The sequence below is a fragment of the Onychomys torridus genome, chromosome 6 (assembly GCF_903995425.1).
Source record: "Onychomys torridus chromosome 6, mOncTor1.1, whole genome shotgun sequence".
Taxonomy (NCBI): Eukaryota; Metazoa; Chordata; class Mammalia; order Rodentia; family Cricetidae; genus Onychomys; species Onychomys torridus.
Genome location: NC_050448.1, coordinates 4,455,435 through 4,469,286, shown reverse-complemented (window position 1 = coordinate 4,469,286; position 13,852 = coordinate 4,455,435). Strand labels below are relative to the sequence as shown.

General features: G+C 38.1%; 1 protein-coding gene across 1 annotated transcript in view; it reads left to right on the top strand.

Annotated features, from left to right (window-relative positions):
• LOC118585534 (inactive N-acetylated-alpha-linked acidic dipeptidase-like protein 2) overlaps positions 1–13,852 on the top strand; it is a 221,945-nt gene that overhangs the window by 74,853 nt on the left and 133,240 nt on the right. Inside the window, exon 4 of the mRNA XM_036190212.1 lies at positions 8,489–8,639. Within this exon, the coding sequence (XP_036046105.1) occupies positions 8,489–8,639 (151 nt within the window). The remainder of the gene's footprint in view (positions 1–8,488; positions 8,640–13,852) is intronic.

Below are 13,852 nucleotides of genomic sequence, written 5' to 3'. Positions count from 1 at the left end.
TAGCATTCCAGAGACAGAAATCCTTCTGGATCTCTGTGAGTTCAAGGCTACACTGGAAAGAGCTAGGCCTTTAATCCCAGGGAGTGATGGCAGAAAGCAGAAAAAGTATATAAGGTATGAAGACCAGAAACAAGAAGCATTTGGTTGGTTAAGCTTCTAGGCTTTGAGCAGCATAGTCAGCTGAGATTCATTCTGGATGAGGCCTGAGAGGCTTCCAGTCTGAGGAAACAGGATCAGCTGAGGAATTGGCAAGGTGAGGTGGCTGTGGCTTGTACTACTTCTCTGTTCTTCCAGTGGTCACCCCAATACCTGGCTCCAGATTTGTTTTTATTAATAAGACCTGTTAAGATTCATGCTACACTTCTTAGTTCCTTGGATTGTTATAACAACATGCCATAGATTGGGTTATGTAATGAGTAGAAATTAGTTTTCTCAGAAATTTACAGGGCAAAGTATTCACATGTTTTTTTTTTAATTTTTCTGAGCTTTCTCTTCTTAGCTTTCAGTTGGCTCCCATTTCCCTGTGTCTTCAAGGTTTCTAATGTCCCTATCTCCTAATGATTGAGTGTGTGTGTGTGTGTGTGTGTGTGTGTGTGTGTGTGTGTGTGACTGTCTATTGTATATGCATGTGTTCAGGTGCCTGTATGTGTGTGTGCAGGTAACTGTGCATGCATTTGTCTGTGTGTGTTTGTGTATGGGTTGGTACCAGGTAGGAGTGTGTACCTGTCGAGGCAAGGGAACAAGAACATGTTATTCCTGGGGTGTGCTCCCTTAGGTATTTTGAGGAAGTTGCCTACATGACCTAAGGCTCTCCTGGTACGCTGAGTGGCTGGCAAGGGAGCCTCAGGAATCAAAGTGTATCTACCTCCCTAGTGCTGGGATTATAAACATATGCCATATGCCACCACACTCAGCTTTTTTGGTTGGGTTGAGAGGATTGGATCCTCAGAACTTTGCTGCAAATACTTTGCTAACTATTTAATCTCTCCCTCTACTTCTGCATTGTAAGGAAACTGATCTTTTGGACTAGGGTCCACTCATTTGACCTGTGTGAATATGTGACCTTGCTCAACATTCTACCTCCAACAGTAGTTGTATTTTAATGTGTGCTAGTGTAAGAATTTAAACATGTGGGTTTTGAGGGAACCCTACTCAGCTAGGAAGAACAAGTCTATCTGTTCAACTACAGTCTTTCTACATTATGCCTATATTTTCCTATACGAGCCCTCAAAAAGCTGTGGTAGCTTCAAGGGCTCAGTGCGATTGCTAATGCTGTACCAATGCTGTGAAGGTGTTGAAGGAATAAAAAGAGAACCATCATCCTTTGATGCTTGAAATGACTCTGGCATTCTGCAAGTGCCTTGAATTTTGTGCAAGGAAAATCAAAAGTACAAGGCTAGCATGCTTCAGTTGGAAAGGATGAGTTGACAGTTCAGGAGGATGGCTGAACACAGCTGCTAAATTCAATTGATACTTTCTTACTAGATGCTAGAGTAGTAAGTTATGAAAAAAAAACTCAGTTGAAAGTAGGAACAGAAGTATATGAAGTAACAGAAAACAGTGGAGGCTCCTTTTCTTGTGTCTTTGGATTTGAATTTCTCTGTCTGAGTTTTCCCTGAGTATCTAAAAATTATATACTCTCTCAGTATCTGTTCACAGCAATGAATGGAGACCAATGGTGACTACTATTAACAGTATAATTCCTGGGAAAGCTTAAAGTCTTGTAACCTATTTGCAACAACCCATTATCTGACCATGGACTAGTACTGCCATTTGGCATTTGATTATTAGGCAATTGATTGTATATTGTACACAATGAGAAATGTATAAATGTGGCTCATGATATGATGTATGGGATCAGTAACCTTGAAATGGCCTAATACATTCATGTACAAGACCTTGTCAGGAAGACAAAATTCACAATGTCAAAGCCTTCTAGGCAAATTACCACCAGTCTATGTTCTCTCTCTAATAACAAAATGGAAATCAAAGAAAATAAAATTATTTTAATTTGTATTTTAAAGAATGGTAAAGAGAGAATGTAAAACATTTAATAAATGTTTTGATTCCTAAAATTTAAAAACAAACTGTCTCAATACTTATAGTCACAGTGTAGCATAGCTGTACATTACACACACACACACACACACACACACACACACAAAAATGTTCCATGAGTTTCTCAGTTACATTCTGTGTACAATAAAACAAAACATTTCTGTAGGATAATTTCAGTATCTACACTACAGATACATATGAAACATTTATTCATTCAATGATTCTTTAGTTGATAAGTACTCTAAAACTTTCAACTGTTCAGCAAAAGTCTTTTTTTTTTTTTTTTTGCCACTCACTCCACTAGATACTAAGTAAATAACTGGAAGCTATAGGAATCCCTTTTCATATTGGTCCAAACTTGTTATTGTTAAAGTTTTCCCAAAACACATTTTAATTACTAGAAAGAAAAACAAAATGTTGCTGACACTGTTCATACTTTAAAATGTGGCTTTCTGTACTGTGGGGGCAGGAATGCAGCAGTGAAGATACAATGTAGTTTTGAAAAGATTGACTCCTCCTGGAGGATGGATACTCTTAAGTGTAAACTGGCTACAAGTTAAAATTAACTGACAGACAGGAATCTGAGTATGCCTAGGAAAGATTATTTAGATTCATATAATTAAGTCAGAAAGACCAGTCTACTGTGGGTGGAACCATCCCCTGGATTATGATCTTTTCTGCATAACAATGAGAAAATGAGCTGAGCACATGTATTCCTCACTGGTCACTGTCCGCTTTTTGATTTTTGATGCCATGTGACCAGCTGCCTCTAGCTCCTAATCTGTTACTTCTTACCATGAAACTCTGGCTCAAAATAAGCTCTTCTTCCTAATTAGCTTTCATGGGATATTTAATCATAACAATGTGAAAAGTAACTAAGACATCTGGTACACCAACTTGAATGTGTCTCAGGATGGCTAAGGAATTCCTCAGTGACAAGTCTAACTGCTAACATTAGTCAAAGTTAGGCAAGAACTTTGAAGTAGATGAACTTATGTATCTCTTTAGAATGCAAACAAAATTAGCATTTCACAGTATAATATCAAATGATACCTGAATGAATTGAAAGGATGCATCTGCTTGCTCACAGATATTTTAATACATTACAATGATACTATTTCAATATTCCCTACATCTTGTTTCTAATGGGAGATTAATCCAAAATTAAATATCTGTACAATATATTCTGAGAAATGAATCATAAAACTATTTTGAGTATTTTTAATTAGAACAATTGCATTATTTTTGGATGATACATTTCTGACTAGTAGTTTAAATTTTTTGATGTTAAGGTTTACTTGTTGCTGACATAGGAACTCGAATATCATGGGATGGCTTTGAGTTCTATGCATGACTTGGGTGGATCCTGAACTGAATCTCCAGGTACTATAATATAGGCAAATGCCAACATACAAAGTTTTCAACAAAAATTCGAAGCATGATATCATGTATGTATATATATATATATATATATTGCTATTTCTGTCAACTGTGGACAATACATACTTGGACAACATAAACCATCTCAGTTTGTGTGAATAGAGTCTCTAACATTTTCACAATAGTAAATTTGCCTAACAGCAGTTCCTGAGAAACTATCCTTGCTATTAAACAATAGACACCTGTCTAAAACACAATAATTAAGTCTCCATTGACATTTTAAGATCACTGGGTTAGACTACATGAAAAGATGTTTGTTGAAAATGTAGTTCAATTTGTACATTTTGTAGATGATGAAACCCAGGGGGAGAGAGATCAAGTAAGCTATCACATTTCCATGATGTCAAAATGGACATCAGAATTCAGAAACATCTTTCATAATAAAACTTTCACATTTATTTTGGTTGACATGGATTTTATTTGCAAGCACTGGAAGGCCTTTCAAAGAAAGATAAAAATATAAGCTAATCCAGCTAAAAGGAACATGGATGACCAGGGCCTGCATAGTGTCCCTTCTCTTCTTGTCTGTTTCTGTCAGTCACCAGTTTCCACAAAGTGGATCTTGTGACTGCCTGGATTCTCCCATCAACAAACCACTTCAGTATGGTGAGCAGCAAACAGTGCTGGACAGGGTAAACCCTCTCACCTGTGACAATGGGGAGTTTTCCTGCCCCCAAAAGAAATGCCACAAGTTCATCTGCTTTCATAGATACAACTCAGAACCATCTGCCCCAGGTGAGTATCAGCCACAATGTTCTAGACTCTCTTCCATCAATTATTAATCAAGAAAATATCTCACAGAAACGGCCACAATCTATGCTGACGTAGGCAGTTCTTCAGTTGAGGCCCCTCCTGGGTGTCTTGTTGTGTCAAGTTGACTATACATGCGTATCTCCATTGAGCAATAGGTCTCCTCAACATTTAGGCAAGCTGAATCCTAGCATGGTCACAATGCTGTGTCAATGTGAGGAGGGCCAGTTTCTGTGTGATTTAGTGTATTCGGCTATATTAATACATGGCTTTATTTTGGAAATTGCCTCCTTTACTGCTAACTGCATTGGTAATCCACCAATAAATAATTTACGAAATTAAGAGTTACTGCATTAAGTTACTGAATGCAAGCTAAAGATGATTCTTGAGACCAAATTTAACAACACAGAAGTGTTTGCCAAAAGGCCAACAATTGCAAAGGAGGATGGAAGAGGAAGCCAGTTCACATAGGTGTTATCCCTTAAAGACTCCAGGAAGCAATCTACCTTCGAAAAAGAATATTCAATTTGTCCCACTGTTTCATTATAGTTAATTAGCTGCAGAAAAATATGATGCTTTATATTTATTATAGAAAGGGTCACCACATAGTACCAAAATATATACAAATAAATGAAAATTGACAATCAGCACATATTTATTCTTAGAAAAATAAATCTCAAGCAAAAGGCTTAATAAACATTGCAGTCCAGAAAGGTATTATTCTAAATGAACTTGCTTTTCTACGTACAGGCGGCTGAACCCAGGGCCTTGTATATGTCACTTAAGTGCTGTACCTCTCAGCTACCTCTACAGACATAAAGCATGGTCAGAAAATTAAGAAAAGATAAAGAAGAAAGAGATGGGAAAGGAAGAGAGAATGCAAACAGAGGGAAGGAGAAGGAAGAAGATGAGGAGAAATGGAGGAGGTGACAGAGAAACAGAGACAAAGGGGAACAGAGGGAACAGAAACTACAGAAAGCCACATCGGGGATGACTGTATTAGCATAGGTATTAGTTGTAGTGAGATTTTAATTTATTTGCTCAAAATAGGGAATGCAGCTTAGTAAAACTCACTGTCTTAGTCATGGTTTTCTGGAGGAGCAGAACTTATGGAATACACACACACACACACACACACACACACACACACACACAATTAGAATGGTTTTTAGGCTGCTGTTGTCCAATAATGGCTGCCTACCAATAGAAAGTCCAAGAATCAAGTTGTTGTGTAGTCCACGTGGCTGGATGTCTCAGCTAGTCCTCAGTATATTCCAGGATCCTGAAGGTGTAGACGCTAATGCCAGTGAAGGAATGGACTTGCCAGCGAGAAGCAGAGGAGGCAGGTAAAGACAGAAAGCTGTTTTCTTCCATGTCCTTTATATAGACTAATACCAGAAGGTGTGGATCTTCATACCTCAGAGATCTGCATTAGAAGTGGGTCTTGCCAGAGTTGCAGGTGAAAGGGCCCCAAGAATGTGAACTTTGTAGATCTGCCCCCACCACTCATCTGTCATATGGTGGTGAGGGTGAGGGAGAGACATCCCCTCCTCCTTGTGGCAGTTGAAGGAGCTGGCATTCAGGTCATAAGAGTGGGAGAGCTGTCCCTGCCCCACTGGCTGGAGCACTAGGGAGAACAGCCCCTGCAACTCACCTGGGTAATACAGTAGAGCTGGCCCTGATGGTGTAGGTGTGTGTGAGCTGGCCCTGAAGGCATGAGAGCAGAAGGGTGGTTGAGGGGGGATGAGGAACTGGTCCCACCCCCTTGCTCTTTGAAGCATAGGGTGAACTAGCTGGAGCAATGCTGGAGAGCTCACCTTGGTGGTGAGAATGGGGGGGAGCTGGTGGGCTGACCAACCCTGCAACTACTCAGGACCAGAACCCCCAACTTCCTCCCCATTTATGAGCTGCTGGAGCACTTAAAGGGGCAGATCCCGAAGATCCAAATTGCAAGCTTTCCATGCCTAAAAGAAACAACAGGAAATCCAAGAGGAGTCCCAGTGAGGGCCTAGTATTGAGAGTGTAGCAGAAACCAGACTCCAAGAACCAGACTAATGACTTTACAATGAACATTTACAAGTAAAGATGTGTGTGTGGACTAAAGGACATACTATGTGACTCATGTGTCACACTACAGCTTCCATGACAAGATTCTTCTTTTCTTGCCTTTCTAATTTTCTTTCAACTTTTGTTTTATGGGGGCAGGTGTTGCAAGGGTAGAGGGCAGATGTGAAGGGACTGGGAAATGAATAGGATTGAGATGCATGGTATGAAAGACAGATAGAGTAAATAAAAAGAAAATTTAAAAAAAAAGCAAGGTTTCATTCACTGAGTTGAACTTGTCCTGTTTTAGGGAATTTATTCAGAATTATGTGAGGTCCAGGCCTCACTTAATCAATCAGCAGAACTCATTCACTGAGCATCATCTACATGGCAGGCACTGGGATGGACACCACAGAATACCAATGCCACATTGCATCACTTTATGGAGTACCCCTTGCTTTTAGTTGACACACATTTGTGTGGTTGATATGAAAATGTTTTCTTGAGAAAGGGATCCTTTGTTAATTTGCATAGGATGTGGTCTCTTGGCTCTTTTAGGCTAGTGGTAAGATATAAGGGCTGGAGAGATGGCTCAGAGGTTAAGAGCACTGGCTAGTGGTAAGATATAATGATAATAAGATGGCTCATTATCTGGTAGAGACACAGACTAATACATTCAGTACAGCTGTTAACAAATTCTAAGTTGATAGGACAGGCTTGCCTCTGGAGAAAGTGCATCATCATCCTGGGCTACTTTCTGCTCTGGAAAAGGACAAAAAGACTAGGCAGAACAGCATTCATCTAAAAGCAAAACTCTGTTTGTGGGGACCCTCTGCTAGTCTCATATAAGTAGACAATCCTTGTACAATTAAAGAAGAGAGAGAATGAGAAAGTCTGTAGCAGAGAAAGAATCATATATTAACACAGCAAGGGACATTTATATCATACTCTCTTTCCCCAAAGCTCAGAAAACATCATATAAAGATTTTAAAAGCCAAAGGTCAGGGAAGAATGAAAGAGTATCTTCTAAACACATCAGAACCACACTGCATTGTGAACACCAGGGCAGCTGGAGTTGCCCAGTGCTACAGTTGCTGACCTGAAACTAAAATCATGTATACATGCACAGCACTAACTGAACTCAGTAAGTGCTATATAATAAAATCAAAACAAAACAAACAAAAACTAGGATGTGAAGTTGGAAGGGTACTTGGCAGGGAATCAAGAATGAGTTGGAAGGATTGGGGAATACTATTCAAATGCATTGTATGTATGTTATTTCCAAAGAATAAGTACAATATGCCATATTTAAAATAAAAATAAAAGAAGAAAATCCACTCATCTATCACCCATACCATTTTATATGCTAATGGTAATTAGTAGATAAGGTTTTGTTGACTGAATATAAACCTCGACTTACTTAAATCTCAACTGAAGAAATGCCTCCATAAGATTGGCCTATGGACATACCTCTGAGATATTTGCCTAATTGCTAATCAATAAAGGAGGGCCCAGCCCACTGCAGAGGCATTACCATCCTTGGGCAAATGAGTCTGGGCATTATAAGAAAGGAAACTTAGCAAGGCAGTGGAAGTCAGCAAACAGTGTTCCTCCACAGCCTTCCTTCAGTTCTTCCCTTTAGGTTACTATCTTGAGTTCTGGCCCTGAAATCACTTGGTGATGTGGAACTGTAAGATTATCTTAATTAGAGTTTCTATTGCTGTGAAAAGACACTACAACCATGGCAACTCTTATAAAAGCACATATAAAACATTTGACTGGGGCTTGCCGATAGTTTCAGAGGTTTCCCACTGGGTGTGGTTTGAGTATATATGAGACCTCAAAGCCCACCTCAACAGTGACACACTTCCTCGAACAAGGCCACACCTACTCCAACAAAGCCACATCTCCTAAATAGTACTACTCCCTATAAGTTTATGGGGGGCAATTATATTCAAACTACCAGAAAGACAATAAACTCTCCTCCTCAAGTTGCTTTTAGTAATAATATTTATCAAAGTGACAAACAGCAAAATAGAACAATAGTTCACAGCTCAAATTTTGGAAAACAGAAAATGAAAGTGACTTTAAAAAATATTGAAAGAATTGTGAATTATTTATTTTACCCACAATACGAAAGCAGTGACATGTGAACATCTAAATGTAAAAGGCTTTCAACTGTGTTTTCTTCACTTAGATTTCCTTATTGGAAAAGGCTGGCTTTGGAGGTGCTCTTCTCTACACTGACCCTTGTGATATCCCAAAGTCCGGAGATCGTAGCTCTGAGACCTTTATGGTGACACTGAATCCAGGAGGAGACCCTTCCACACCTGGGTACCCCAGTCTTGGTAAGCTCCTTCTTGTAATCGTCATATAGACATGATTTCTAAGTGTATGCTACCTAATATAGTCAATAGATAATAAAAGAAATAATTCTAAATGCTCCAGTTTTCTAAAGTGAATACTTTATTTATTCAAAAATATGTACTACCAATCTGTTAGAACAAAGCATTTCTAGCAATCTATAGTAGGTTGCCATTTCAATGATGTATGCTAATGAAGGACAGCAAACATATGTTTGTACTGATTAGTTTATAAGATAAATTCAATCTGGGATTGGGAGACACTCCATGTAGTTTGTATACACCAAAAAACACCTGGGACTCTTGGTTGTCACCGCTGCACTGGGTCTGATATGATAACTGTGAGTCTAGAGTTTAAGGCTATCCAGAGTTGAACAGCAGTAGGGGAAGGACGCTGGGAATTATTTATGATGATATTTCCTTGGATTGGCTCATTTTTGTGAGTTGACAGATAGTATCTTTATCTTAAGCATCCTTCTGTGTTTTGGAAGCTGTGGGTTCAACATGAGATACAGGTAGGACAACTGTCGCTGTGACAGATGTCCACAGTGTTCTTCCATTTCTTCCCAGCATATCATTGACATATAGTCTGTTCATACACTTAGGCTGATGGGAGTGATCTTTAACCCCTTCTCAGAGCGAGGCCACCCCACTAGCCACAATTATTTAATTAGTAACTAAGCCACACAAAATATGTGATTATTCATACATTCTCTTTTCTTTCTTCAAAATATTACAAAACACATCATAATAATCTTACTCAAATTTAGTTATCTTTTCCTTTTTACATACTAACTTTACTAATTATTTAGTAACTTTTTCCAGAACTCTAACAAATTATTCAATCAACTGATTACAGCTTTGTCTTCTACTATAATCAGTTTTCTGTAATTTTAATGAGCTGTACTTTGTATAGTTTCTCATCCTATCATGGAAGTTTGACATTAGAATAGTAGCTGTCTATCTGTACTCTGTAGGTATTGCAGATCACAGTCTAGTTCTTCTATCTGTAACTACCCTCATGGTCCTGTGTTATAATTCCTCTGCTTTAAAAAGCAGCATTTAGTGATTGTAGAAAATTAGTGGACTGTGAGGTTAGCAAAAGGAGACAATTTATGAATTCTCTGCTCTCTGCTTATTTTGATAAGGTGTCTAGTTGGTAACATTTATCCTTAATAGGTTTTTTGTTTTTTTGTTTTTTGTTTTTTTTGTCTAGGGTTGTTTTGCAAATGCAGAGTTTGGGTGGGTCTATCTAGCAAAATTCTGGGCAAAGTATTAAGTTTTCTCAGAATGCTTTTTCTATTTAATACTGAAATAACTTAAGCCAAAAGTATTGCCAAGGTATGTACAGAATCTGCATTCTTTTCTTGCAGCACTGTCTAATCTTATTTCTATGTGACCATAATATATTTATCAAAGCAATTAAAATAACATTCATATAATTTTACTCACCAATTACAGACTATATAAAATATCTACAATTCCTTCATTAGTTTTGTTGTTGTTTGTTTGTTTGTATATGGTGTGGCCTTCAATCTTGAATTCCAACCTTCATTCAGTCACTCTGTTCTGTAATATTATCAAAGCATATATATATATATACAGTATTGACACTTGACCTGTTGTTTTTTAGCTTTCACCCAGTCATCTTGTCGAGTAGTTTATAATTTCTAGATCATGCCTTTGGCTTTTGTTGAAACACTGAGAAAAAACATGTCATCCTTTGGAGTGTCCATCAAAAGGATGGGTCTCACTTCCCATGATGCTGTTGGTTCTTCAGTTTTGCAGGTGTTTGGCAGTTTTCTGTACTGTCAGTTCCCTTTGTCATTACCCTGTATGGCAGTGCTAATAGGCTTTAAATACCCCTTTTTTAAACCACTGCCCCCAAAATTTGAGAAATTTTCAATGATTCTCATCTGCAGTAATTATGACAGAGTACTTGCCAAGTGATTTGACATTTCTAGCATTCCATTAGAATATATGTTGGTTTTGAGACAGAGCTTCACTCTGTAGATTGAGATTGTCCTTGAATTTTATAGATTGCCTAGGCTAGCCTCATACTGTGGTAGTCATTCTGCCTCTACCTCTTACAACTCTGAATTGCAGATATGAGCCACCATTCTGTTGTTTTAACTTTGGCATAGTGGCTGTGCCTTAATCTACTGCTACTTCAGCCAGCAATTGCAACTTTGCAGCTACCAGCCTGCTCCTCTGGCTCTGCCCTGGCTAGTCAGGCCACAGCAAGGCAAGAATGATGTTCCTGCATGCACCAGCTCCATCACTGCCACTAAAGGTAGTTTTAAATAAATCTCTATCATTCTGTTTATAAATAAGACTCAAGACTCAAAGGCTGGGGTGAAAACCTACTAGCTCAGAGAGGTTGAGTATCAACTAGTTAACTTTTTCTCCTTGTTGGTGTCTCTCAAAAGTAGTGTCCTTCCACTGTAACAACAATAACAACAAAAAGATCCTGTGCCACTCAAAATCCCTCCCTACTATTCCCAGTGCCTCTCATTCTCTTCCAGATGCCCTCGGATGCTCTAGGATTATTTTCTGTCAACTAGGTGCTAACTCAGTCTCCTGACCCAAGGTTAATTTCATTAATTAATACAAATTTAAACTTTGTTCACAGTGTGATCAAATATCCTCAAATATCACTAAACTTAGAATACATTTTCAAATAGTTCTAGGAATCACTACCTATATTTTCACAAGATGAATCACTGTTTAACTATTGAGGGTGCAATTATATGTTGGCCTTGTTAAATCTAAAGATGAACAACATTATGGACTGTTTCTCAATGCCATTTAAGTAGGTACTGAATGAAAATGGCTTTTGCAAGTATAATGCTACTTCGAAGGATCTGTCTTTTTTCTTCATTCAAAGCACTACATAGCAGAAATAAAAGAGAAAGATAGTAAATGTAGTGGTCTATATCTGTGGCTCTAATACATGTTGTAACATGAATCTTAGAGGGTCTTATTAATAGAAACAAACCCAGAGCCAGGGATTGGGGCGAATGCTGGAATATCAGAGAAGCAGAACAATGCACATCTACCTCACCTCGCCAGTTTCTCAGCTGATCAGCAGGAAGCCTCTGAGTCCTCATCCAGAATGGAGCTCAGCTGAACTGCTGCTCCAAAGCCTAAAATCTTAACCAGCCAAATACTGCTAGTTTCTGGTCTCCATGCCTTATATATCTTTCTGCTTTGTGTCATCACTCCCTGTGATTAAAGGCGTGAGTAACCATGCTTGGCTGTACCTTTGAACACACAGAGATTCAGATAAATATCTGCCTCTGGAATGCTAGGATTAAAGGCATGTTCTACCAATGCCTATCCTCTATGTTTAATATTGTGGCCGTCCTGTTCTCTGACCCCAGATAAGTTTATTAGCGTGCACAATATTTCAGGGAACATAACACCACCACAACATGTATTTCCTTTCTCTCTAAATTTGCTCAGTATCTTCAGTTTCAGGTTCCACTGGTTTTTTTGTTTTGTTTATTCATTTTTTTAGTATAATCCTCTACAAATATTTTGCCCTTTCTGGTATGGACTTCAGGTTGTAGATTTGTAAATATATAAATATACAAATAATAGTTTATTGAGGAAAAATTCAACAAATACAAAAACAAACAAACAAACAAAAATAGTATCTAAGTTGATATTCTTCAACTCTGTCAAGGTAAATGACTATTAGAAGAACTAATTCAAAATCATTGATCAATGATTAGGAATTATGTTATAATTTAAGGGTGATTAAATTCCAATGAAGCAAAATAGAACAAACAAAAATCCTAGAAGTTATTTGCTGGTGGTCTTATTTACTATGTATGCAAACTAAATTGAATAGTCCAATGACAACTTTGTGTCACCTGTCTAGATGTATCACTGACTGCTGCTCTGCTATTCTTGTTTGGTCTACATATTCCCTAATAACTTTGAGCCCAATTCAATATTTTCCAGAAAATGTGAATAAACTAAAATGATAATAGAGACATTTATACAATCTGATGAATATTTAACTTAGAACCTTTTCATCATCTCAAAAATTCTGAGTCAGGTCCAGTAAGACAGCATATAGAAGTAAAGAAGCTTACCACCAAATTCTGTCATCTGATTCCAATTCCCAGAAGCCCCTTGGTAAAGGTGACCACCACAAATTGTCCTGTGAACTCCAAAGGTACAACCTGCTCCCACATCCCATACAAAACAACTACACTAATTGCTGGGATGTCAAGTACAATTTTTACATCACTTCAAGTGGGTGTTTTGTAAGTCAAGATTGTGGAAGTATACCTCCAAGAATTTTTAATGAATTGCTGGAATGAGACATGGGGATTCCATATAAGAAATGGCTTTTTACTAAACCTATTGCCTAGCTCAGTCATTCCTGAATATTTTTGCATCAAAGCAGGGAAGAAATAGTTTCTGAATTACATGTTCCCATGTGATTCAGCAAAGAATGTCTTGGAGTCATCACTTTAACAAAAGTAATCTTTTGGACACTTTTAGCATGGTAGGTACTCTGAACTTTATTTTCTTGACAGTAAAAAGACGATTATGCTGCTCCAGTGTGTCTCCCACAAGGTAGTTTTAAGGAAATGGAAAACCTTGAATTCCAAGTCTGACTTAAATGGGAACTTTGAAGCAGGGAGCCATACATCTGTATTCAAACACACTCTGCTGGTGATTCTGAAGTAACTCAAGTTTGAGACGCCTTGGACTAGAAGAGCTTTATGGTACTTCATCTGCCAAGTCCAAATTGGACCATTGGGGCCAATGCTCTGAACTGTGTGACCTCTTGCTACTGTTTCTTCAGCATCTGGGCCTTTCATATTTGCTCTCTCTGCATCAGTCAGGATTCTGACATGGCATCCTGGATTTGCAGCCCAGTTCTTGCTCTCAGTAGGCTACCGATGAAAAGCCAATGGTGCTGAGTAAACAGGTTCCTGTAACATGACTGATGCCTTGGACTGCATTTGTCCCTGAGTTTATCTGTAACTATAATCTAATAGTTGCTGTTTAAAAAAGTGAAAGCACATATCCCTGATGTGATTTTCACAGAATATACATCTTTTTCTTTTTAAGTGCATTAAGACTTCTTAAATGTCTTCTGTCATTCAAAATAGAATGTGATTGATACCAAAAATACATTTTTATTTGAGATATTAACTAATGAGTGTTATAATCTA